This window comes from Neopsephotus bourkii, unplaced genomic scaffold (genome assembly GCF_033783945.1).
Source record: "Neopsephotus bourkii isolate Nb327-2 ecotype Australia unplaced genomic scaffold, CSIRO-AGI_Nbou_v1 NB_333, whole genome shotgun sequence".
Classification (NCBI taxonomy): domain Eukaryota; kingdom Metazoa; phylum Chordata; class Aves; order Psittaciformes; family Psittacidae; genus Neopsephotus; species Neopsephotus bourkii.
In genome coordinates, this window is record NW_026900839.1 from 1924260 (window position 1) to 1949848 (window position 25589).

The 25589-nt window shown below is 44.0% G+C and overlaps 2 protein-coding genes across 4 annotated transcripts in view; one reads left to right on the forward strand and one right to left on the reverse strand.

Moving 5' to 3' along the window:
* Positions 1-19032, reverse strand: part of MTOR (mechanistic target of rapamycin kinase) — a 64015-nt gene extending 44983 nt beyond the window's left edge. For 2 of the 3 annotated variants that reach the window (XM_061347988.1, XM_061347990.1), the window contains exons 1-29: positions 18904-19032; positions 17586-17748; positions 17099-17207; positions 15592-15824; positions 15032-15232; positions 14172-14306; positions 13453-13728; positions 13018-13126; positions 12012-12198; positions 11692-11820; positions 10661-10905; positions 10274-10489; positions 9454-9659; positions 8812-8934; positions 8372-8461; positions 8190-8282; positions 7539-7673; positions 7078-7207; positions 6628-6878; positions 5723-5764; positions 4610-4696; positions 3895-4062; positions 3552-3664; positions 2997-3159; positions 2653-2745; positions 1809-1955; positions 858-1000; positions 471-633; positions 185-330 (exon numbers count right to left, since the gene is read on the reverse strand). In XM_061347988.1, coding sequence (XP_061203972.1) covers positions 185-330; positions 471-633; positions 858-1000; positions 1809-1955; positions 2653-2745; positions 2997-3159; positions 3552-3664; positions 3895-4062; positions 4610-4696; positions 5723-5764; positions 6628-6878; positions 7078-7207; positions 7539-7673; positions 8190-8282; positions 8372-8461; positions 8812-8934; positions 9454-9659; positions 10274-10489; positions 10661-10905; positions 11692-11820; positions 12012-12198; positions 13018-13126; positions 13453-13728; positions 14172-14306; positions 15032-15232; positions 15592-15824; positions 17099-17207; positions 17586-17705 — 4253 coding nt within the window. In that variant the 5' untranslated portion in view covers positions 17706-17748; positions 18904-19032. The remainder of the gene's footprint in view (positions 1-184; positions 331-470; positions 634-857; positions 1001-1808; positions 1956-2652; positions 2746-2996; positions 3160-3551; positions 3665-3894; positions 4063-4609; positions 4697-5722; positions 5765-6627; positions 6879-7077; positions 7208-7538; positions 7674-8189; positions 8283-8371; positions 8462-8811; positions 8935-9453; positions 9660-10273; positions 10490-10660; positions 10906-11691; positions 11821-12011; positions 12199-13017; positions 13127-13452; positions 13729-14171; positions 14307-15031; positions 15233-15591; positions 15825-17098; positions 17208-17585; positions 17749-18903) is intronic. The other variant, XM_061347989.1, reaches the window with a different exon arrangement.
* Positions 19033-19644: 612 nt separating this feature from the next.
* UBIAD1 (UbiA prenyltransferase domain containing 1) lies at positions 19645-25153 on the forward strand. The gene is made up of 2 exons (XM_061347998.1): positions 19645-20244; positions 21112-25153. Exons 1-2 carry the CDS (start codon positions 19722-19724, stop codon positions 21597-21599), a joined length of 1011 nt encoding a protein of 336 aa, XP_061203982.1. The 5' UTR covers positions 19645-19721; the 3' UTR covers positions 21600-25153.
* Positions 25154-25589: the final 436 nt, after the last annotated feature.

The window sequence follows — 25589 nt, forward strand, 5'->3', positions numbered from 1 at the left end:
ATGATTTTAACCAAACAGAAGGGCAGAACTCAGAAGCTAGGAGTGTACATCTACAAGTTAGTTAGTAAGCCTACAACATCCTGTGGCAGAGTGTGGAACCCTAAGAACTGTCTAGATTCATCCCAAAGGTATCCTAACTTGGGTACTGATGCAAGAGCAGAAGTCTCATCAGTTGTGGTCCTACCTGATAAGAGATTCTAGGATGGCTGGGGTGGGACCCTTCTGAAATTCCAGCTCCTTGTAGTGAAGTGCCTTGGCATATGCTCGACATTTTGCAGCTCTTTCCCCCAGGAGGACAATGCCATTATCATCTCTCAGAGGCAGTGGACCCTGGGTAGAAGCACACACATCAAAAGCATGATGAATATAAAAAAGCAGAAAGTATGCATGAACTCTTCAACACCCTTTCCATAGCCTAGACATCAGCCAGCTAGCCAGCATTAGAGAAGAGCTGCCAACAGCATCTCTACCTTGTCACTGTGTTCCATGAATTCTGCCAAATTCAGCAGTGTCTGAGTGACTTCTGCAATGTCCTGAGAAGTCAAGGCCAATTCAATGCTTCGGATCAGCTCATCCTGCTGGTCTTCATTCAGTTCAGACCAGCATGAAACAAAAGCAGCATTGAAGAGATCTCTGAGGAGGAAAGCAAAAGAGTGAGAGGTGAGCAGATCCTCAAAACCACTTCACACTCTGCTGTTTTTCCACCTTCACTTGAATGTGCCTTATATTATTCCTAGACTAACATGCAGGAACTTTATTTATGGAACCCAAGAGCTTTCCAGCTTTCTCTTTCCTTACAACATCTGGCTTGCACTGCAATTTCAAGTGATCTGAAAAACAAAATAGAATTACTCTACCGAGCCATGGGGTTATAAGCCTGAGCCAGGGCCCAGCATGAGCGCAAGGATGGTGAGGAGGAATCCTTCAGCAGCTCCAAACTCAGTCTTCTTAACCATTCCAACCAGTCATCTTTGGAAACTCTTCTTGCTGCTCCCCAGGCCTGCAGAACAAAGCAAGATGGTGCAATTACCAAATGAAGCACTATCCAAAAGCAGAAGAAATCCATCAGCAGGCAGCATTGCTTCTTTACAGCTCCAAATCACATCGCAGAGATGCCCTTCTCCATGCCCTGAAATCCATTACCTTTGTCAGATAATTTGCAGTACTTCAGTCTCAATTCTAAGAAATCTTCATTAAATATATCCCTGTCATGACATGCCAAGTATTTAACATGAATAAATCTTTTCCTACAAAAATACATCAAGAGCTGAAGCCATTGTTGAAACATCAGCTTAAAAATACTTAATGCATTTAGCATTAAATTTTTAAGCCCATCATTTTCAAATCAATCCATCCCACTACTGAACCAAGTGCTATGTGCATTTACTGTTCAAAGTAGCCAGTGCTTAGCTATTAAATTCTATATTGGCTTCAAGAGAATATAGTACTAAGATATAAGTGTCTGATGAAAAAAGGCAGAAGCTCTGACACAGATGCCTCTAGAAGCTACAGATGATTCCTTGTGATCTAGGAAGTCTTGTTCATACTTAACATAACAAGGAAGTGTCAAGATTACTTCATGGCTATTAACAGTCTGGTAATTCAGCTGCTCCTATCTTTCAAGTTGCTTAGGAGCTGCTTCTTTTAAAGAGTCTAAGACACCACTTTGAGCTCAGTTTTGTACAGAACTGGCAACAGAAAAGAGATGTAAATAAATGCAGATCAGACGCACCGGACAAGCTCCTTAGATATGACATGAGCTCCTCCCTTTAGTAGCAAACTCACACTGTGCAATTCTCTGGTCTTACCTTCTGCAGGTTGATGGTGCTAACATGCAATTTCTTCATGGGTCCTGTTTCCACAGGACCACTAGCCAAAGTTTCTCCCTGGTTGCTTCTCAGCATTCGGTGTTGATAAATCAGGGGATCCTCTTCTTCATCAGCAAGAGTATAGCCCTACAATAAATAGCTTACAATGAAGATCACACCCACATACACAAAAGCAATTTCCTACAAGCCAAATGGATGACAAAGAGCACTATCCAACCTCACAGTGAAATTTGTGAAGCAACCACCCGTGTTTCATTACAGTAATTACACCTTATAAACCAGGCAACTCTAATAATATTTCTTTTCTATTCAATTTAACTGTTAGGAAATGTTAGCTCCTAGCATTAAAAGCCAGAATAACACACCTTAAAACAAGCACTCCTTCCTATTTGACTCGCTAGGAAGTCGAGAACAGCAGTGTGCTGCTTGTTCTACCTTAATCAAGTCTCAAACCAGCTACTGAGATTTTGAAATATGGGGCAGCCTATGGAAAATACTGAGATAACAAGGTCTGCTTAAGTCCTGAAACTGTGCAAAACCTCGAGTAAATCCATATTTAAGAACTGAGAAAAAAGTAATAACAATGGCTACAATTTAAAGGTTTTACCTAGTACTTGCAATGATTTTTCTATTAGAATTAATAGCAGTAATAATTTTCCCAATGCAATCTCAGTCTCCTTTAAAAGCTGTACTTCACACACAAATAGAGCAACAACCATTCTTCATTTTCTAACTCAAAGTGAAGTTTCCAGCTACATCTCTCTCATCACAAAAACAACCCCAAAGCACCCTTATGCAAACAACTACATACTCATTAACTGACCTTTACAATTCTGCAGATAAGAACATCATAGCGTTGATGGTTAATTCGGTGTCGCACCAGAACTTTGTTCACCATTGGGATAAAAATCTGGTACTGTACAGGGGAATGCACCAAAAGCTGGTTACTCAGTGACACCAAGTGCAGTAATATTTCACCTTTGTTTCATTTATCTTATTAAACGAGCAATTCTGAAAGCTTGGTTTCAGTAACTCTTGATTCCAGAAACAAAGAGAAGAAAAATCTGTTTCCTTTAAAATCCAGAATGAGTGCATTACAAATTTAAAACCTTCATCTTTGTGACAGTCTCTCCTCTTATGAGCTTTCAAGTCTAAGAAGAGTATTACCTTCTTTCCCAGCTGGAACACCAGAGAGGAAAGTGTGTCCATTGCAGTTGTTCGTAGCTCAGGGCTCTGATCTAGTGTTCGCACAATGGGATGAATAATCCGTGAGGCATAGTCAGTGAAATCCAGGGACTCTGTCAAGCGGTCCACTGTTTCTAGAGCAGCTCTGAAGTCAGAGCAAAAAGAAGATAGGACTTATGTCTTGTGGCATAAAGCAGGAGAAATGAGATGTAAAAACACGTAAGTGATTCATTCTCTGTCTTCCTAAGCATCAATAGTAGTAGGAAAAACAGGTCACAGGAACTCTGATAATGCAGCTAGTACTTGCAGAATAGCTTGCAACTTGCAGTGACTAAACTGCTGACAGGTAAGAACCAGAAATTATTAGTTTATACCCAAGAAAAGTTGCTAACAATGCTGTGACATTCAACCATAATCATTTAACACAGAGAAAACACAGGGAAGGAACTAAGTGGCATTTCATTCTACATGTGGCTAGAGCAGCCACTGGAGAATCACAAGGGAAAGAAAAGAGACTGCAAAGTGACCAACACTTACTTGCGAGCCACCACTGGAACATCTGGGGCATCAAATAGCTTTACAATAGGAGGTAGTAACAAATGAAGGTAGTCATCCAGGTTAGCTCCAAAGAGCTGGATCGCATTCAATAGCTGGAGGGAAAACGATCCAATGTGACTCAAAGCCATGAAGAGATGCATCTTGAACAAGTCAGTATCTGGTGAAAAGTTGCTACAACCCTGCACTTGAAACAAGGTGCTGTCTGCATCATATCACACCACACCACTGCTGAACTGCACCTCTCCCTTTGGTTGCAGCACACAAGCAAGAAGCCCTGCTGGGGCATGGCACATTGGGCATGCTCTTGCAGACTGCCACTCACCTTGACAGAGACAATGCGACTCTGACTGTTGTCGTGCATGAAGACCCGTAACATGTGAGGAATGAGCTGAGGCAGATAAAGTTTGAATTCACCTCCTAGAGCCACCACAATCTGCTCAATGAGTAGGATAATTGTGCTCTGGATGGAATTGTTCATGACCCAGAAGTCCTGCAGAATCAAAAAATTAAACAGTTCTGCAAGTGAGCTGTACCAATTACAAGAAAAGCAAACTGCAAGAGACAGTCTCTAGATGAATTCAAGAGACTCCACTACAAGGACTTACAGAGCAATGTAAATCGGCAGTTTTGGTCTGTTTCTAAAACACTTTCTGTCTTCAGCATATTTATAGCTGTTAAAAACCCCTAGGCAACCAACGTTTCCTAATCCTTCTGTTTGCAAACAGTAAGTGAAAATGAAGTGAAATGCCACCTATTTATGAACTCCCAACACATCTTGCTAACACTGTGTTTCTGAAAGAATTAAGTGCACAAAATCCAAGCACTCAAGAGACCTCAGGCACTAGCAGAACCTAGGAGCTGCTCTTATATGTAATGATGTATAGTATTGCCACAAACACATCTTATTTCAAAAGGCAATTATTCCTTTGAGTACATGGAATTCTGCACTTCTAAGAGTTTATGAAGTGATTGATATATTTGATAACAGAAACACTATCCACCTTTTCTGGGAGTAACTGACTAAAGACTATACTCACTCTCATCAGGGTGACAATTTCATCCATATAGGGGCGAATATGACTTCTCACAAAGGACACCAACATCCCTAGCTGCTGGAACAGGAACTGGAAGGAAGAAATATGTAGTGATTAACGCACCTTATTCAAATATCAAAGCAACTCTGGGTAAACAGCATTTCACAGGCCAAGTGCAAGCTCATTTACCAAACAAATAGCATGCATAGCTCCTACATGCTCAAAATTCGGGGCTAAATTCTTGGCAGCTTCATCTCACTGGTTTGGGTTTCTGGGGTGAGTGGTTTTGGGGTTTTTAGTTGGGTTCTGCACCCACCCCCCTTGCAACACAAATTCTGTGAGCTCAAAGCTTTAGACAGTCAAGCATATAAATAGGGGTTATAATATGTCAGCAAATTTACAGTGTCAGAACAGACTTGCAAGCACAAACCCCTCAGCTACAGAGCTTTGTAAATTAGATTTGAAGGATGCTTCCAAAAATTTAGCCCCTCATCTCTTCCCCCTGCCTGTAAAGCAAACTAACATACATTTAAGATACTCTTTCTGTACTCTTTCCCATCCCCACCAAGATATACTGGTGAAAAGTTACTGGGGAAGAGAGTTAGGTCCTTGCCAGAAGTATCACACTTCTGAAAGATGGCTGACTGTACCATAGAAGGATTTTGACTGAGACAATTTTATTTGGATTTACTATCAGTTTTGCAATTTCTTTTACCCCAATACAATCTTATGCACTCACTCAAGACAATGAATTTACTTTTGAGATTGTCTGAGGGTTAAATGACTCTGTCCACAAGGTAAGTGTATACGGTCTTTTTTCCTCTAGGCAAATAGGAACATGTAAGTTATCATACATTAAATTTCAGTTCTTCATGCAGTATTTGAAGACTATAGTGACAGAATACAAAGCAGAGCTCAGAAAAAAGAGATAACAGGATTTTGTGAAAACTAAGTCAGAAACACCATCAGCTTCTTTAGTGAGAGCAGCACATCTTCATTTACCAGAAATGAACCCTGAGCTCCTGTACTGCCCCTTTCGTTTTGGTGGAGTGAGAGGATGCTTACATATAGGACAAGGACCTGCCTCCTTTAGGCTTTAGTGTCACGTGTACCCACCTCTGCTCTTCTCCCCAGTACACTTTCACCATCTTCTTTTACCTGAAAATTTTTAAACAGAGTGTGCACAACTGCATAGCTTTCAAGCAAGTTAGATCAGTCAGGTCTAGGAGCTCGGCCAACCCAGGCGTGTGAGATGCTTTCCTTCCAATCTGAGTAGTAGTTCAGTCTGGGAGAAAACAGCGGTTCTATAGCAGGGTTGGGATTCTGCTATGGGAGCACCCATCCCACCTATAAAACACGATACCAGTAACCAGTACAAACTGTCCTTCCCACCCGAGATTTCAGCTGCCTGAGGAAAAGGTTTGGCAAACAGCAGCCATCTCTGGTCAGGCGAATCTTAAGCCCATTATTATCTTCACACAATTCTCGTTTCCTTCTAAAACTGTAACTGAAGTGGGAAGGAAGAGAAAGCACTGCTGTGGCATCACCACCCACACTGTTCTGAATGTTAGCAGACTGCAGCAAATTGAATTTGCCTGCTCACAGATGAGCCAAAGTACGTGGCTGCATCAGAAATTTAAAGAATGCAACCCAATTATTTAAGAATACTGTTTGCAACAGTACGTTAATGCAGAGATCACTGAAAGCTCTGCAAGCTGCACAGGCTGTTTTCCTGAACAAAACCAGCTCGATCAAGGACCAAAGCAGAATCAAATATTGGCTTTCTTAGGATTATGCTCAGAAGCAGCTGTTTCAATAAGAAGCAAAAAAATATTTCCATTGAATATTCTACCAAATGCTCACAGGAAAAAAAGCAAAGCTGAACCTCACTTCTGCAGCATGTTTGGCAGCAACACATAGCACAGCAATGCCCAAAGCCAGTCGCATTCTCTTAAAACATGGATTCTTAATTTAGGGCAGTGGAACAGGAAGGAAGAAGGAGTGGTCCCTAGTACACTCACCTCTCTGATGGCACCATCACAAACCCGTATTACGTTAAGGAACGTTGGCATGACCTGGGGCAGGAACTGCACACACTTCAGCCCAAGAGACTTGAAAATAAAGGTGATGGCCTGAACTACCATGGTGTGGTGTTGGGACAAGGATTGGTCTCGGAAAATTCTCATCAGTGCCACCATAGAGACAGCTGGATAGAATTCATCCAGAGGGAGGTTTCCCATGTTCACCAACATCTCACTGGTACTGTAGTCCGCTAGGAGAAAGAAGCAAGTGTCACAAACTGCATATTAAATGGTCTTGAGTACCACTTCAGTAGCATCTGAGTATTAGGTGGAAATATGTACTCTAATAATTTAAGAGGAGGAGACAAACTGGCAACAACAACAACAAAATAACCAAGATTTGTTTGTAGATCATCAAGCTATACACTTGAAAGGAATTCAGATGCTTACAAGAATCCTGGCTGGATTTGGACTCTGAGAGGCTGACAGCTGAAGCATCTCGTGACTGATCAATCATGCCAATGTTCACTTTGTGTTTGTAAGGGTCCAAAGCACCCAGCAACCCTAATACACGAATAGCCTGATAAGACAGAAACAAAAGGAAATCCATCAGAATTTCATCACCAAACCAAAAGACAACACATGAACCCACATGTCTGGAAAGGTCCTGAGGACTGAAGAGAGAGGATCTGGAACTAAAGTGACTGCCTGGAAAAAACATCAATGCTCTCCATTCAGCTGCTGGAGGCCATTTCACTGACTCAACACTTTCACACTGTTAATTTTGCTTATTGTACATCTATCAGCCACAATTATCCCCCCCTATCCAAATCCATGCAGATGCATTTATTTGACAGCTTTCTCCACCAAAAACTTCTAGAAATGGTTGTGCAATAGCTTCATGTTCATACCTCTCGACGGGTGCCCTGGTTCTGCTCAGTCTTCAGGAAGTTCAGAAGCACCTCCAGCAATGTTGGGTACTTTCTGTATGGTTCCACCACATAGCCAGTGCTGGCCACAAGCTGTCCCAGTGTCCAAAGAGCCACCTGGGAAGATCAAGCCCAGAGAAGATTAGTTTTGACCAGGGTATCTATTAATTCAACTGCTGTAGTTTCCTTGACCATTTCAGGATCTGCAAATGAGCATTTTAGGACACTGCAAACCATAGGCCATGGTTTGAAACTGTCCATAAAGAGCATTTTTTAACAGGTAATAGTAAAGAAAGTGATAAACAATTTGTCTGACAGCCACAATTGCCCTCACTCAGAGATACTATTTGAGCAGGCATTCAACTCAGTGAGTCAACCTTCCACCAAAACCTGATTCCTTTTATGTTTTTATTCTTCTTCTTTTCCATATAACAAGTCTGTACTACGTCACAATTGCAGTCCTGTGTGCCTGTGTAACCTGTGTGGCACGAGCATGACCATACACTCCACTAGAGACTGGAGTGATTTAAAGGTTCATTTTAGCAGCTACTTTGGGACACATGGATATTCCATCAGAGCTTTGGTCACAGCTTGCCACAGATGGCAAGTTCAGTGCATTTGTCAAACACTTACTTGTCTTTTAGCCAGCAGGGAGGAATCCTGTAGCATGTCCATAATTATAATGAAGAGCTCATCCACCCACTTCCTCATCTCCAGCCCACTGACCTAATGAAAGATAAAATCAAAGTCCTCCTTCTAGCATTGCCAAAAGCTTAACAACAGGCAACCATGGCAAAGACCTGCTGCATCCCTACCTGTGCAAGCTCCCCTATGGTCGCTAGGACGTTGTTAATCACTCCTGGATTTGGATCCGGATCAGGATCTTTCAGTTTCACAATCAGTGCCTGGCAGGTGACAGAAAAACAAGTGAGAATGTGTTTAGAAGACTCTTTGCTGTACATACAATACTCAAAACTATCTTTCCTTTTGTTTATGCCTGCAACTGATTCCCCAGGGCCTCAACTTGTACCTGGGGAGCATTTCAACAGTAAATGAAACTGTTTTCACAAACTTAGGCAAACCAGAATCAAGTTAGGCTACACTGGCATATACATGCATTCTTGTGGTAACATCTGCATCAATCCAATTTTTTCCTGCTATGATGAAGCAAAAGAACTCCATCTCCTCAGGGTGATGTATCCACTTGCTGTATCATCTCACTCCAAAACCTCTAGGAAATGTAAAGAGACTCTACCTTAAGGATAGGTTCCATATAGGGACGAATGAGGCGTGGAGCATTAGAAACCAGGTGACCCAACATCCTAGCACTTTGCTCTTTAATCCTGCCAACACCACTGTGTTCCAGCTCTGTTAGAATCTGCAGGAAAGACAACGGAAGCATGAAAACAGGGAAAACCAGAGGTAGGCAAAAATTCTTTGGATTTTCTCCTCTCCTGTCCAGTGACAACATAAGGAAAAAAATTCCTTAACACTCGTAAAGGGTGTTCTACATTTACACCCCATCCAGTCATTTACATCTAAATGAAGCTAAAATTAGCATAAAGCTGAATAGATGGCTCCAAAACCATCTATGTTTATGAAGTGGTGCCATCCATTCACCTAAAAGCAGCACAGAATGTCCTTCCTCAATACAGATAGAAAGCACTCCAGCATGATGAATGTGGGGTGGAGTAATGACTGCTATCCTTTCCTTTCCAGTACATCCTTAGAACTTCAGTCCAAACATCTACCACTAAAAAGACTTGCTGAAGCCTACTGAGGAGATATTCCCCCACTCTCCCACACATTCACTACAGTTAGACAGCCCAGCTCTTTAGCACCACCTTGGTGTCAATACTAACTACCCTATTTTCACTGCAGGCACCCCCTTCATTACCTGGATTAACATCTTGCGCAGGAAAGGCATGACAAAAGCAGGGTTCATGCTGCTCAGGCGACCCACAGTACAGATGGCCAGCTCTCGGATTTCAAACACTTGATCATTCAGGGCCACAAAAAGAGCTTGCAAATTCTCTGCCTGGGCAAGGTGAGCATCAAAGCGCTCATCCAGAGAAGCCAACACACAGAAACGTATATCAGGGTCTGCAAGAACACATTTGTTTCTCTTTAAATGCAGGAAGCTCCTGTTCTCATTGCTCTTAACCACAGGCTGGCCTCAGAAACTCTTCACAACCTCAGGGAAATGCCGAGAGCTTCCCCATCATGAGATACTACCCCCAGCATTTCACACAGGAGAAAGAAGGTAGGTCAGCCTAGAAAATTCAGTGCTGCTCAGCACTGCCCTGATAATCAGATTAGTACAATGCCAACCTCTTCTACCTACAAGTGGTACATTTCGAGCAGCACGCAGAAAAAGTTGCAGGGCCCCACTTAGTTCAAAGGATTACCAAGGGCACAGCTGGAGCATTTTGCACTAATGTTTTATTAATACTTCAAAAACCAAGATCTGGTAAGATAAATTAGAATCATAGAATAGTTCGGGTTGGAAAGGACCTTAAGTTCATCTAGTTCCAACCCCCCTGCCATGGGCAGGAACACCTTCCAAAATTGGGAGAACTTTTTAATTTATGAAGAGAAACAGCTTAAGTTAGTGGCAAATATGTTCAAATTTAACCACAACCTTGATATGTCACCTGCTCACATGCTAAAATTAACTTGTGGTAAAAAGAACCCTTTTCTCTGAACCCCGTACTAACCTGGGTCAGTTATTCCAACCACAAGCAGTTTGCTGAGAACATCAGCCACAACCTGCACTGCTGTCTGGCTGACCACATGGGCATGACCACTGATCAAGTGGATGGAAGGTGTGAGCAAACGAGAGCAAGTGCGGGCTGCTTCCATCCGGATCTCCTTGTGTTCGCTGTTCAGAAAGTGGTCTGCACAGTGCCGGACAAACTGAGTCAGAGAGTGGCCTGGAAAGAAGAAGATGGGGATTTTAACACAGGTTTACACCTCAATTACTGGTCTTACCACGGAACAGATGTTTAAACAAAGTGCTCTGAGTCTTCTGGCTACCTGTATTCCAATGCACTAGTGTTTATATCCCATACCCCTTGACACCCTGCTTCTTTATTTCATCTTACCTTCGAACTCAAAGCTACCCAGTGTACGAAGGGCAAGGGTGATGCTACCCACATCACTGGCCTCTGGGATGTTGGTGAGGCTAGGGGAGGCAAGCTGGTGGGCCAGGCCCTTTGGCATGCCTGGATGTCGCAGAGGCTTGTGCATCAGAACAAGGGAGAGCATTTTCAACAGCCCATCCTGGATATCCTTCTTTAGCTGAGGGATCTGACGGCTCAAGTCATACAGCACAGCTGTTAGAGCAGGGCTGAAGGTAAAAAGCAGGCAGACAGTTATTGGAACAGAAATCATGAGGTTCATATTTCACCTTTCTGCCCATCAGAAGATGGCTGTGGGCATTCACAGATCACAGCAACACCTGACAGCAGAGCACAGATGTCCTTGTGTGAACCTGGGCACATGAGATGACCTTCTTGTATGAACTTGGTGAGCAAATTGCCCGTATTACAGCTACGTTAGGCAGTACTGCTAGAGTAATTACAAATCTAAGGGATTCCTTATACTTAGATGCAAAAGCAACTAAATTCATTTCCAGATGGCAATACTAATCTAATCTAAAAAGCTCTGTGCTACCTCGATACGTCCTCCATACCCTCACATACTAATAGCATCATGAGGTAGAAAATTTCCTGGGAGGAACTGTCAGTGCCAAGGATGAAAGAAGCTAAAAGCAAATATTCAGTGCTTCAATTCTCCTTCCCTGCCAACTGGATGGAGAAGAAATGTGCTGGCCTTTAGAAGCTTTCTACATTTTTGCAGGCTGTTGCTAACTGTGTTTGAGTAGTGGAAAGCAGAGAAGATTGCTTTTGAATTCATTAGTTCTACAAAAATATTCCTTCACACAGAGACCAATGCTCGTAAGTAACTCAACAGACACATGAACACTTAAAACATTATTCTTCTGAAAGTCACACTGACCTTCTGAAAGATCATTTAAAACAATAATCTTCCCTCTCAATCTGAAGACTTGTAAGGTCTCATTCTGTATGGTCAACAATGCCATCCAGTGGCTAACAAACACATGCTTCCCTACCTCAGGCCCACAGCCAGCATAGGCTCCAAAAGCTCTTTGATGTCCTGCTGGATACTGGGTCCCATGGCTCGTGCCAGCATACTAATGCATGTGAAGACTGTGGCATCAACCTGTACAGACTTCTGCCTCCTGGAAAGGGACCACATATAAGTTAAATGAAGAAGAGCTGCTATTTTTCAAATACCTTTCCTCTCCCCCCATGTGTGTTATCAGTCATACAGGAACACCTTTGATTTTAATAGCATAATTTGATCCCACATCACAAAAATTATACAAAGAACAAGCGTTTCAGTTCTTTCCTCTAACCTTCACATACTTACTTGTGAGCAAAATCCTTTGGTGGAAGAGCTGCTTTTATGATTTCAAGGACTTTTGGCAGGTAAGCTTGAAACTCAGACCTGACAGCCACAGAAAGCAAACCCAAGGCCTGGAAGGCTGCGGTTCGTTCCTTCTCCTTCTTCACACAGCTGAGAACATGATTCATGGTGTCTGGAAGATACTGATCAGCTGCCACAAAAGAGAATGATACAGACATTGCAACTTGTTCAGGCTTAGACAGTTGCACCACATTTGCAACTAAACCTTTACAATTATCAAACTAGGAACAGACACAGCCATATAAAATCTGCTGCCACAAGCAGCTGCAAACACATGCCACCATATAATAAAGTTTTCAAAGCCCAGAAGGTTTGAAAAAATTAAATAACCAAAATAAAAGAGCTATGAGGGGAAAAAAATACCACTGCAACAGGTTTTACACACAAAACTAATCTTGTTTTCAGAGTGAGTGACTGGAAACTTGGAGTAACCCAAAGTTTGCTCCAACCCGCTTAGAGCAACTTGGTGAATTGCTTCTAACTCTGATACTCTCCTAAGCTTGCTTGAGAAATCTACTGAACTGGCAGGTATTTGTCATTTTTACTTGATATTTCCTGGCACATGCACTAGAGAAAAAGGAAGACAACTCTGCAGATAATATTTAGGATACAATGAGGTGGAAGCAAAACAGCAAAGTTCAACCCTAAGCCTGGCATACTGAGAAAAAACAAACAGGAGGTTCCATCTCTTATTTTATCATAGAATTCAGACAATAGTTTTCAATCCCATTTTTTTTTTAATCAGAGCAACATTTTGGCATCATATATCCAGTCACACTTATTCAGAAAAAAAAAAGACTGTCCTCCCACAGAGGAATGTGCTCATCTTACAAGCACCACATTTGTACTGCTGCATTGCCTGCGCAAGCTCATCTGGACCAAAGAGAGCTGGATAACTTCCAGCCCAATTTCAGCAGCATTTCTTACATCCAACCATCTGTCTTGTCACCTGTGAATGCTGAAGGACGGAAAGCCGCCAACCGTGGTAGCAGATTGAGAACAGTCATCTGGATCAAGGAATTTTTGCTGTTTCTGCACTTGAGAACCCACTGGCACACCTGAAAGGAGATACATTTGGGCTTTGAAGGATAGCCATTGGCAGTAGCTCACAATTATTTACTACCTGGGTGCTTTAAGGCATTCTATTGACATTTGGCTTCAGAGTCCATCAGAAAGATGGGTAATTATGACAGCTTCCAAAAAAGTAAATCACTTGCTGCTGGAGAGACAGTGACAAAGCCAGGATACATATAATTAATGTGTTTTCACACCTCAAATTCAAGACTAGGCAGTATTGCCTGCTAAGTAAGGACATGGAGGACAATCACTCTGCAATAACCAGTGTTGTGAATGTTGGTAAACAAGTGGAAGAATGCATACTTACTTGATCAAACTTCTCTTCCATTAGATCCCTGCAGCATCGACTTTCTACCAATGTAGACTTTGCTGGGACAGGTGAGGTTGCAAAACCCATGATTCCTTGGTGAGCACTGTACCCCAGAAGACCAGCCAAAGCATTTGACTGAGAGGGCTGAACAGACTGGAAGCTAGTGAAGGGAGTGATGTGACGAGGTTTGGTACTGAAGCCCATCAGGTCTTTGCAGTACTTGTCATGCACAAGCTGCTGCTGAGTAATCTCTTCCATCTCCTCTCTAAGGCGCTGGATAAAGTAGAAAAGCATATTTTACAATAAGACCCCCAAAACATAGCTGAATAAGAGATTCCCAACACTGTGCTACCCAAATCTTTTGAGCAGCATCCTGTATAATTGATATCCATATGGCAGTACAGCTTCAACTACGCAAAATCCAGCAAAAATATTTGGGTATCTAACACACAAGAGCCCTCATTCCATATAAAATTCTTTTCCATTCTAATTAATCCATTTGATAGCACTTTCCATCAGAGTTTAATACCTACTCAGCCCAAACCAGTCACTGCTATTTCTCTGACACACTTCAATTTGTAATGCTCCAGCTCCTTATTCAGATGACTTTTTAGCCCTACAACCCCATTTCGAACACAATGGAGTATTTCCACAGATTGCTGAGTTGCTATACACTGTCAATCAAGTCGTAGTCCCCATCTTGTTCATCTGCTCACCTCTCCCTCCATACTGCTGATTCTCACTAGCTCATTGAGGATCAGTAAGGCACCATGGATTCGGTCATCACGGTTCATTCCTTTCTCTTTGGCCAAAGTCTCATCAAAGCCCTTCTCAGCCTCTTCATATGTGTGCTTGGGGGAAAGAAAAAATCTCAGTGATCATGCGGAAACAAAGCCTGTGGAAATAAAGTAGTACTGCCTGTCAAGAGTTACTGATGGCCTATAATTTTCCAAGAGTAGCCATAAGCCTCAACTGAATAATAACAGAGTACAACACAACAAATTCAGACTCACGTAGAAGCTGTGGACTCTCTGCAAAGCATTTTCAACAGCACTAATAAAAATAGTCAGTGAACCATGCCATGGTATAAACTTCATCAATATCTGGATCACATATTTAACTATGAGCAATGAATAAAGTTCACAACATTTTGACTGCACTGTGGAAACCTTATTTGATATTATGAAGCTTGAATTCATGTCACAATGGCAGCAAAGCCATCTTTAACTTTTCCACTCATGTTTTATCTACACTAATAACACCATCTGATGACAATAGATAGATGATTGCATGGCTGTAAAACTAGGTCAGGCCCAACAGCTGAAAATGTGTTGCAGATAGAGCAATGGATTCTTGATGGAGTTAAGTCTCTCAATTATTTTTACAGTGGGCTAAAGGAACTACTCATTTTGTAAGCCATTATAGTTTCAATCCTTTCAAGGGAAGACAGTTTTCTACTGACAGACCTACAGACAAAAGTGACACAGGTCCTTAGCTTAAACAGTTTTTCTAAGAACTCACTTAGTGAATGCACTGCATTATGAGGAGCTGCTTCAAAACAAAGTTATTTTCTTACTCTGTACCACTGGGGCTTCTGCATCTCTTTTGGCTCCCGTTGAGTGGTGAGGATAAGGCAGGCTCTTAAGGCAGAAACAGCTCCCTCTCGGATGGCCTGTTTGGGATCCCACACAGCCACAAATATATTGTCAAAGAATGGCTGCACTTGTTGGAAGAAGAAGGTAGGCACGCTGATCGCCAGCTCACGCAGGACAAGAACCTGGAGGTGGGGAGACAAACAGGAACAATCTGTGAGGATGAGCATGCATAAACAAACCTGGTAACTTCTAGAATGTAGTATCATTTATTTAAACTATCAATGTCTGTGAGACTGAGGTGTTTCCAGCTCTGTACTTCGACAGCTCCTAGCAAAGTAGTGTCTTGATCTTCTTTAATCACTGGGCTAATGTAAAAGCAATGAAGCAAATGCTGTATCTGCCATGAGAGCATCAGAGATTCTCAGACATAGACTGGCAGCCATTTAGATCCTAACAAGAGCTTTTCTTCAGCACATCTCCTACTACTATTAACTAATCCTCCCTATTCCAAGACAGGTGAAGGCAAAAAGAGATTACTCACAGCTGCATGTCTTCGACCTTCATTCCTGTCAGCTCCCAGCCATTCCAGAGCTCGTTTCACCTCAAACTCCACATACTCAGCTGTGAAGGTGTCTCCAGCCATTGCAAGCCGCCCAATGGCCTTGGAGGCCATCTCCATTACAACAGGGTCATTGGATGGCAAGAGGTTCCTCAGGTAGTTGGCAAACCTGCCGATACGGGTGGCATTACCTCCTTCAACACCAATAAGGCTTGCTGTAGGGAAAGGGAGCAATGCTGTAGGTTATTCCTAAGGGTCAGTGAGGCAGACAGTAGGTAATCCCTGGAGGACAGTTAGTATTCCCTATTCGTTCCTTAAAGACTCCCATTAACTCCTCCTAAACTGCAAATCCACAGGAAAAAAAATATAAAATCAAATAATCAAGGAAAGGGCCAACATTCTTGAGACTAAACTTGTAAAGTGGGCAGGAATATGCATCCAGTAGCTTTTTCAGTTTAAATGAGAAAACAAAATAAAGATTCATGGCATCACAGACCCATTCCCAATAGAAAGGCATCCACCCCCACACAACTATTACAGCTGATCCACCACAGGACAGAAGTCAAAGGCTGAATGGACCAAGGAAACTTTTCTCCCCCTCAGCCCTGATGGTAGTCTCTCCTGGCCAGAGGAAGGCACACTGGCAGGTGTCAGCACAGGCAGCAGCTTTCACTGCTGGTGCCTGACTTGTACCTGCTCTGTAGAGAAAGAGGCCATCAGTTTCCAGGGCTGGCACCTTTCAACAGCACTAAATTCACAGAAACAATTTTAAAGTGATACTGTCAGCTTAAAATCAGATGTTGCCAACAAAGATTTCTCTAGCTATGGGTCTTCCATTGTCTTCAGACATGTTGAGACTGGATGATTACGTCTGTGAGCCTAAACAGTAAGCACCCCCTATTTAGTTAATAAAGTAATTGCTACGAAAGAGGCTACTCACTTGGAAGGCAAAGTATTTCTGCAGGCTGATTTCCTTAAGAGTCAAGATACAGGCAGCTAAACCATGTCACAGCAAAAGTACAACCAGAGCAGCTGATCAGAATCAAAGCAGAAGCTATGTGAGCCCCTCCCAGGATAGAAGCTGCTGTTACTGAGTCAGGTAAATTTAAATACCAAGAATCAATCACAGATGAAGGAGAGTTGAGAAAGTCAGCCTACCCTGATACATGTAGATGGACAGCACAAACTGTTCTCAGCTAAGCTTGAGAACAGAAATTTCATGTCCTCAGCACTCACATTTGATGCTGGACACCCAGAAGAACTCAGGGCTCAGTAAGCACTGGGTTTTCAGCCACTCTCAGGGCTCAGCAGCTCCCATACTGGTGGTTACAGACTGATCTTCAGAGCCCAGCAACTAGCACACACCCAGTATATTGAGCAGTCAGACATAACATCCCAATCATAAAAGCTCATTCCTTTTGAAACTCTGTTCCTAAAGACAGATGCATGAAGAGAAAACTCACCAGAGTCATTAAGCACTTTCACTCACCTATAGCCAGAATGCCACCCTTCCTTTCATTTGCATCAGAGCTAGAGACCAGTTCAAATATATGATGGTTCAGCTGATCATAAAACCTGGTAGATTCTTCCTGACTCATCTGTAAAAGCAAAATGTTCAAAACGGCTTTTGGCATTCTTTCCCTCCTTCCTATCTCAAAACCTCCATAAAGACAATGCTTCTTAAGTCGCTTAAAAAGAAGTGAAAGCAACCATACACTGCAAACACAAAACAACATCTCTTTTTTGTGCCCTAGACGTGTTAAGTTATTTATTCTGGTGCTCAACCATCCATCTGTGTCACCACCTCACTCACCTCTCCTACATGCTGAGGCAAAGGCAAGCTCCGTGCTACGCCCCACCTCCTCTTCCATATTCCAGCTTCCATATTCCAAAAATCTCCATCCCAAAAGTACCCAGCCCACATCCTACACTCCTATGATAAAACAAGGATAAATTCTCTCATTTGCAGCACTCACTTCACGGAGCTCCATGGTGACATAATGCTGCAAGTCCTTGGCAGCTTTCGCCCTCGTCTCTTCACTGCGACTCTTCAAGCCATTGGCAAATTGTTGGAGGATGGACACAGTGCCCGACATGATGGTGCTGGCTTGGGGCTCAGGGCATCAAATCCTGTAAGTGCTTCAGAAAAACACTCCTTTCAGCTACTGAAATATCTCAGCTTCTTTCTTAATGCTGCCTGTTTCCAAAACATGGGTCCTATTGCGTGCAAGGATGCTGTGCCACTAAAGCATAAGATTACAAGTAACGACTGTATTCCTCAGGCCTTACAATGCTGGGGTAAAACAGAATACCTTGACCCCAAGCCTACTTGCTCCCTAGTTCCTCATATACCAAAATATGCTCCAGGTGCCCAAACCCATGGTGATCCAATTCTAAACAAGGTAAAAAACAGCAGGATGAGAACAGGGTTTACAACTGCACTCTCACAAATAACACAATCATTCCCATGATTATAGTTATCATAACTGATTCCTCCTTGAAAACTTTCAACCAAGTTTCTCCACAGAAATGAGAGCATTATGCCAGCACTCAGGGCCTGGCAAGTGTTACATTCTCAGCAGATATTTAGAGAGAGGAAGTCTACTTATAGCAACACTAATCATTGCAGCAGGATGTTTACTATCGCACCACGTAACCCAACTTTATCGTGAGCCTTTCAGTGGAAAATACGTTGGAGGCCAGACACCCCCCCCCCATTTCCAGATTACATAAACCCAAACCCCGCACTTGACAGAAAGGGCCCACAGCGACGCACAGCACCGCAACTTCAACTCCTTCCCTAAATATCCCCGCGCGGTGACACAGATCCCCCAGCATGAAACCGTGAGGTGGCTCCAGGGCTGCCCCGCGGCTGGGAGCCAGCAGGAGCTCCCTCAAGCTAACAGCGGCCCGAGGCTGCGGCCCTACCGCCGCCGGCCGGGATGTCCCTGCGCGGGGCTCCCTCACAGCCGCACTGGCGGAAGGACGCGACAGCCAGCGGGCGAGGGCCGGCAGGCCTGAGCCCGCGGGGGATCTCGCCGCCGCCGTCACCGCTCCACAGGCCGGGGCTGAGGGAAGAGTGAGGTGAGGGCGGGCGGGCGCGGGGCCTCAGGCAGGCGGCTCCGGGCGGGGACCGCGGCACGGGGCCGTGCGCCCGCGGGAGCGCCGGTGCCGCTGACAGCGCGCAATGTGGCAGCGCGGCTGCCACTGAGGCGGGAACGCGCGGGGGGAGGCCATGACGGGAGGAAGGGAGGAGACGACGCTGCCGAGGGGAGGCTCCGGAGCCGCACTCACCGCCTCAGCCCCGACCGCCGCCGGCTGCCCCGCTCTGGGCCCCGCGCCCTGCCCTCCACCCGCGCCTGCCGGGCCGGCGAGCCGCTGCTGTCCAATAGGGTCCCAGAACGGCTTTGATAGACACCGCCTCTGAGCAGTAGAAAAACAGCTATGGGGAAGGAGCGCTCGCAGCTCCGCCCCTTCTCCCAATGAACCGCAAGGTGAGACTGTCCAATCATCGAGCTAGCCGGGAATGAGTGGCAGTACAACTGACCAATAAGAAGGCTGAGCGTGCTTGATTGGTGAGAAGTCCGCTATAGATCCGGCGGCTGGCTTCCGCCCTCTCTTAATTACTGCGAGCTGTGTGCGCATGCGTAGAGGCAGCTTGGTGTCGCGCTCCGTGTGCGCCGCTGAAATGTGTCCGGCTGCCTACATCAGGATCCAGGGCGGGCTCGGCGGCGCCGCTGCTCGGCGGTAGGCCCTTCGGTACCCTGAAGACGCGTTTAGCAGTGCTGATGTGTGCTTCAGAGTGACACTCGCCCCTCGCAGCTGTGGTGGTGGGGCGGAACGTTCAATGCTCATTCTGGGTGTGGCTCTGGTACGCTATCCTCCGCGGAACCTCCTGTGCGTGGCCGTGGGGGCGCGGGGGCGCTGAGGTGAGGGGGGTGGGAAGGGTCTTTAGACGCAGGCGGGAAAGGGCGGTGCGCGTCGTTGCCTCAGGTGTGGCCATGGCGGCAGTAGGGGAAGCAGGGCTGGCTTCTCTCCGCTGGGCCGCACGGCCACCGGGTTAACGCGCGGCCCTTCTTCTTCCAGGTGTTGCTGCTGAGAGAGGGGAGAGCATGGGGCCGGCAGACCTGGCGCAGAAGATCAGTGTTAGCGCTGAGAGCCCCCGCGGCAGCGAGAGGAACGACTCCGGCTCTGCGCTGGCTGGCGCTGAGAGAGCACTCCCCGGCAGCTGGAGACAGAAGTGTGCGGCCTATGTGCTAGCCCTCAGACCGTGGAGCTTTAGTGCTTCCCTCACCCCTGTGGCTCTCGGCAGCGCTCTGGCGTACCGGGCTGAGGGAGCGCTAGACCCTGGGCTGTTGGTGGGCAGCGCAGTGACTGTCTTGGCTGTGCACGGAGCCGGCAACCTGGTGAATACCTACTACGACTTCTCCAAAGGTATCGATCATAAGAAGAGTGATGACAGGACTTTGGTGGACCAGATTTTGGAGCCTCAGGACGTAGTCTGGTTTGGAGTGTTCCTTTATACTGTGGGCTGTATCTGTGCTGCTGGGCTGTATGCTGTCTCAACACTTAAACTGGAGCACCTGGCCCTGGTTTACTTCGGGGGACTTTCCAGCTCCTTCCTTTACACTGGAGGTAAGCACTGTATCCTGTTTGCTTAAATGTGACAGAATCAGTTGATTTCTCAAGTGGCTTCTGGAAGACACAAGTGATGTATTTAGTTAACTGCCCCGGAAATATTTGGTGGTGTTTCCTGGAGCCCTTGTACATGAACTTCTTTGCTATTGATTGCTGTGGGAAGATGCAAGTTCTTCAATTGGAAAGTGAGGTTGGGATGTTGTTATTTACATACGTGACTCTAGATGCTCCTCAGAACCACTGCTGTAACTTGTCATGGTGTGTATTCTTCTCCCTCAGCAGTACAGCTCACTGCACGTTTTCCATTGGTGGAATCTGTTACTTTGTTTTGGACGGTTTTATTCTCTAGATGGAGCCTCATTGTGAATGTCAAGCAATCTGTGTTTGTTTGCAGTAAGAGAAGGATGTTTTTAGTGACTTACTCTGCTGGGTCGGAAAAGGAAATCTTGGTTTCAAGCTGAGTCAAACTTTCAAACAGTTATGTTAGTTTCGTTGAAAGAATCTGCTTGCATTTTGTTCTGAGCATTTTGTACATTTATTCAGGGTCAGGGTGTAGCATGGGCACATTAAAGAGTACCTTATTTCTACAGTTTTCTGCAGAAATAGGTAGTTCTAGGTGCAAAGATGGGTGCTAGAGTCTGGCTCTTATTTTATGTTACATTATTTGAATGGAGAAATTGAGAAGCTGTGTTTCCTTGATTATCTTTGGAAAAAAGAGGTAACGTACTTCTTAGATGTAGCTACATGTGTGTTGGTTGTTTTACAATACTTCTGTGGAAAGGGTTGATCTGTTGTTTTGTCCATTCTCTTCTGTCATTTCGGTTGTTTGATGATGCTTCATTTTATTCTTGTGTCTTGCCACAGGAATTGGATTTAAATATGTTGCACTTGGAGACGTGGTGATCCTGATCACCTTTGGGCCCTTGGCTGTCATGTTTGCCCATGCTGTGCAAGTTGGTTATCTGTCTGTCTCACCACTGCTCTACGCTATCCCACTAGCGCTCAGTACTGAGGCCATCCTGCACAGCAACAACACACGGGACATGGAGTCTGACCAGCAGGCGGGTATTGTCACCCTGGCTATCCTCATCGGTCCTGCCTTCTCCTATGTTCTCTACACCGTGCTGCTCTTCTTGCCCTACCTGATTTTCTGTGTGCTGGCCACACGCTATACCATCAGCATGGCACTGCCACTCCTTACCATCCCGATGGCGTTTTCACTGGAAAGGCAGTTTCGGAGTCAGAACTTCAACAAAATCCCTCAGCGGACAGCCAAACTCAATCTTCTCCTGGGGCTTTTCTATGTTTTTGGTATTACATTAGCACCAGCTGGTGCTCTGCCCAAACTGTAATGGGAGCTGCAGTCAGGCCTCACAATTCAGTGTTAATGCTCATTAGTGGTGGTTAATATGGGTAGATGACCTGTTATGGACAGTGGGAAGAACGGAAAGACTTTCTTGAGCTGTTGAGTCTGTGAATTCTATAATTGCTGGTCTCGGATAGCTTGTACAACAGACTTTAAAAGGGGGGGGCTTATCAGCTCTTCAGGAGTGAACTGTGCAGCTTTCAGGGGAGCAAAGTGATGTGAAGACAAGGAAACTTTTAAAGAACTTCATCCTTCTGCCACTGAGTTCTTTTACTGTTAACTCAATGAAAGTAAGATTGAGCCTCCAATGTAAGCTCTGTTCCCTTCACAAGCACAGTGATTGCTTATATGACTCCTTTTCTTACCAAGGTCAAGGAGTCCAGTGGCTCCTGTGTGGTAAACAGAAAACACTGCCAAATGCTTAGCATCACAACAATGTAGGTGCTATTACTTCACTCCCTTCTAAGCATAGTTTATCTTCATCTGTTGTATAGTTTAATTTTTGTTGTTTTCTTACTTTTTTTTCCTCCTAGCTGAATTTGGAGCTTTTGCTTCCAAGCCCCTGAAATTTAATAGACACTGATTCATTAACTCTTGCTTCTGCTTGGTCCTCACAGTCTAGACATTTCAAAGTTGCGTATCTCTGTGGGATGTTGGTGCGAAAATGGAGCACAGATAGCCCACTGCACATACTTCAAGCCAAACCCAGTAAATTTATATTCTGCTACAAAAGCTGAAGCTGTAACTGTAAATCAGGCACCTGAAAAGCCTCCAATGCATAGAAAAACAAGTGGTTTCCATTTTTGCACTTGCTTAGAATTTACTCTCTGAAATGACAGTCTTGGAGTGAAGGGGGAGTTGACAGAGTAGTAGATTTCTCTGGATATGGGTTAATGTATAGAGGAAGAACAAATTCTTAGTTTCAACAAAATAATAATTTTTTTCAGTTGTCATTCCCTGTTTAGAGGCCTGGTGAAATAATCTTGCTGTAAGAAGCCCCTTTGAGCAAAGGAGAAAGATGCAAGGTTAGAAAAAAGAAATCGGGATTGTTGCATTGGTTCTGCCTAAAAATTGGGACTGGAAACAGGAAGAAGGGATTTTTGTTAACAAGATTTTTCCTGATAGCGTCCAGAGTTTGTGTGACTGAAACACATTTCCATGTTAAGCTAGCTCTGAAGTGAAGTTCCCCACCTCTATTTCCCCCCCCCCCCCCAGTACACCTTATGGTGGTGTTTTGTTTTCTCCTGTAGATCTTGCCACTTGATGTTCATGTGGCTGTTCAGAGAACTGATTGTTTCAGCAATTATGTAGCAGTGTGAAAAACATGCCAAATGCACTGGGAAAGAAGTGTGACTTGCAGTGCAAAGGTGAATTAGATCTATGCCACATTGCTCAGTGTCAACTGAATTCCCTGCTGTGTTGAAGAAAAAGTATTTATTTGTGCAGGGTTTTGGTGAAAAGGTTGTTTGCAGGAGTTGTGGAAAGCTTTAGAGGAATTGGGTGTTGAACTAAAGCTGCTGGTGCCTGGATTACAGACTTCCTTTTGAACCAAGTGGGAGGATACTAACCTGTATCTGAAGGACATTTAAACATGGGCAGTAAGCTAGCATAGGGTTATCCTGCGTCTGACATGTTACTCCCTTGTGTTCATCTGAGTGTTGTATTGGTGGGTTGTTCTGACAGTAGTACAGCTGAGTTGATGGTACAAGGTTACATGGTGCAGCTATTGGAGTGACTGTTCTCATGGCTTTGTATTCTCCAGTGTCACCCAGCTGTTGGTTTATTGCTTTACAGCTGTGCTGTGATCAAGGGGAAAGATTCTGTCCAGGTGTATTTTGAACCACAGTTTCACCTTTTATTAAAATTGGGCAAATGATCTCTCTGGTCTGGCTGGAGAATCTGACTTCAGCAACTGTGTGCTGCTTTCTACAGCAAAATACTTTATAGAGAAGTTCAGCACAGCTGGATGGAGAAGATCTAACCAGGTGGTTTTGGAAACTTGTCAGATCAGATATACACAACACAGTATCTGCTGTTACTTCTTTGTGAGCCTATGGAGTAAAGAAGAGCCTGGCTCTGAGACCCACTTCATTTTAAAGCAAAAGCTTTTCTAGGGGCATGGACTGGGCTGGTGGTTCTGTTAACCTTGCAATTGCAGATATGTGGATGCATTAGGTTAATCCCAGCATGGCTTTGTTGCTAGCCTTTGTAGCAGCTGTGTGTTTTATTTCATGATAATTTTGGTTTGTATAGCTGAAAGACTCAATACTTTTTTTTTTTCTACTCCTTTTACATAAACTAGAGTACTCAAGCTAAATCCCTTAAAGGAGGTAATATTTGGCTCATATCTTTGATAACAGTAATTGTAACAGTGGAAAGATCTAGGGTATAATTTTGGTGGAGTAATGTATTAACTTTAGTTGTATCCAGGCTACCCTTTACCAGCAGGGAGTAGCCCACTGCCTAGGATGTCTGCTTACTGCTGGAGAGGACCAGTGCTTTTTTTTAGAGATGAAGGAAGAGCTCACTAGTACCTGTATGTGTTTGTGGAACACTTGTCAAGGTGGGGATTCAAAGCAGTTTAATAGTAAGAACAAGGTGAAAATTTAGTAATTCCTTACTTTCAGATGCTGGTTGTTTCCAGTTCCCTGTCTGTGAAAAACAGTATCATTCCAGGTTCTTAAGGATATTAATAGCACATTCTTCACCATGGCTTTGAAGAAGTCATTTAACTTCTCCGTCTCAGAAAACAGCTAATTTTTGCCTACCTCACAGGGATGCTGAGCTGACATCATAGAGAGCTTTGAAAGTATGAAGTGCTTTATCTCTGTGTGTGCTTTTCAAAAAGCATGTTTAGTACTAGAAAACCTGTTAAGTGTGAACTAACCTAACAGATGACTTAACCAGTGTAAGTACACCAAAATAATCTCCTTACAGACATCGAGTGGCAAGAGAGGTTCCTTTATAGGTTTGTTTTGTGATGAGGAGGCTGCGTCTCTTTCTCTGCCCCTCTTCTCCCTGTTCCATGCTAGTTTCCCCTCACTATAAACTTCCCAAACTTCCTTCAGGTCTCTCTTGATGAGCTGTATTGCATTGATGAGTCGACACTGGTAGATGAACAGATCTGTAGCCTGTCTGTTTAATGCATCCTAAAGCACCTCCTGGCCTTTCTTCAATAAAGTCTCTGAATGTTATTCTGTTAATTATGCTGTGTTAATTATTTTATATCACTCCATCTGTATTTTTGCACATATATTAAAGCATCTTCCTGGAAGGAGGAGGGTCTTTGTGTGCTGTGTGTTTAAGTGCGTGGAAGATCATACTCTTCTTGTGTTAAGTCCTGGTTTGAATTGCACAGTCCTGTCTTCCCATTGGGTAAAATGTTCAGTAGCAGTGATCATCTCATACTAATGAGATGCAGAGTGGCTGCAATGTTTTCATGAATGAGGAGAATTCTGAGAACAGAAATGGTGTTCAGCATTTGTGAGGAGGTTTCAGCTAAACTTTAAATCTTTTTTAATAAAGATGGACTTTCTTCCTCACCTATGTGCTCTGCTGTTCTTCCAGTGCCGTGATCTCTGCTCCTGATTGGCCATGACCTCTTCTCCTGATTTGCAATGGTCTTATTGCACAGGACTGTGACAGTGTAATGCCTTCCCATGTGTGTCATAAATTAGCCTAAAGCATGTTTTGAAATTTTCCTCTCTTGGTTACTGGTGGTGTTTACTACACAAATGCATGTACAGTTAGCTTCAGGAGACTAAAGGAAACTTACATGCTTTGTCTCATGTTGTTTTTCATATGTGGTTAAAGTGGTTTGAACAGTCTAGAGAGACATCTTGGCTGTGCCACCTCTATTGTCTGTGTTGCACACAGCTGAAAACAGATACAAAGGTAATTTGATGAGTATGATTTCAGGTTTTGCTTCTAGTTTATCATCCGAGTAGGAGAGAATGAAAGAAGCTCCTGCAGTAAA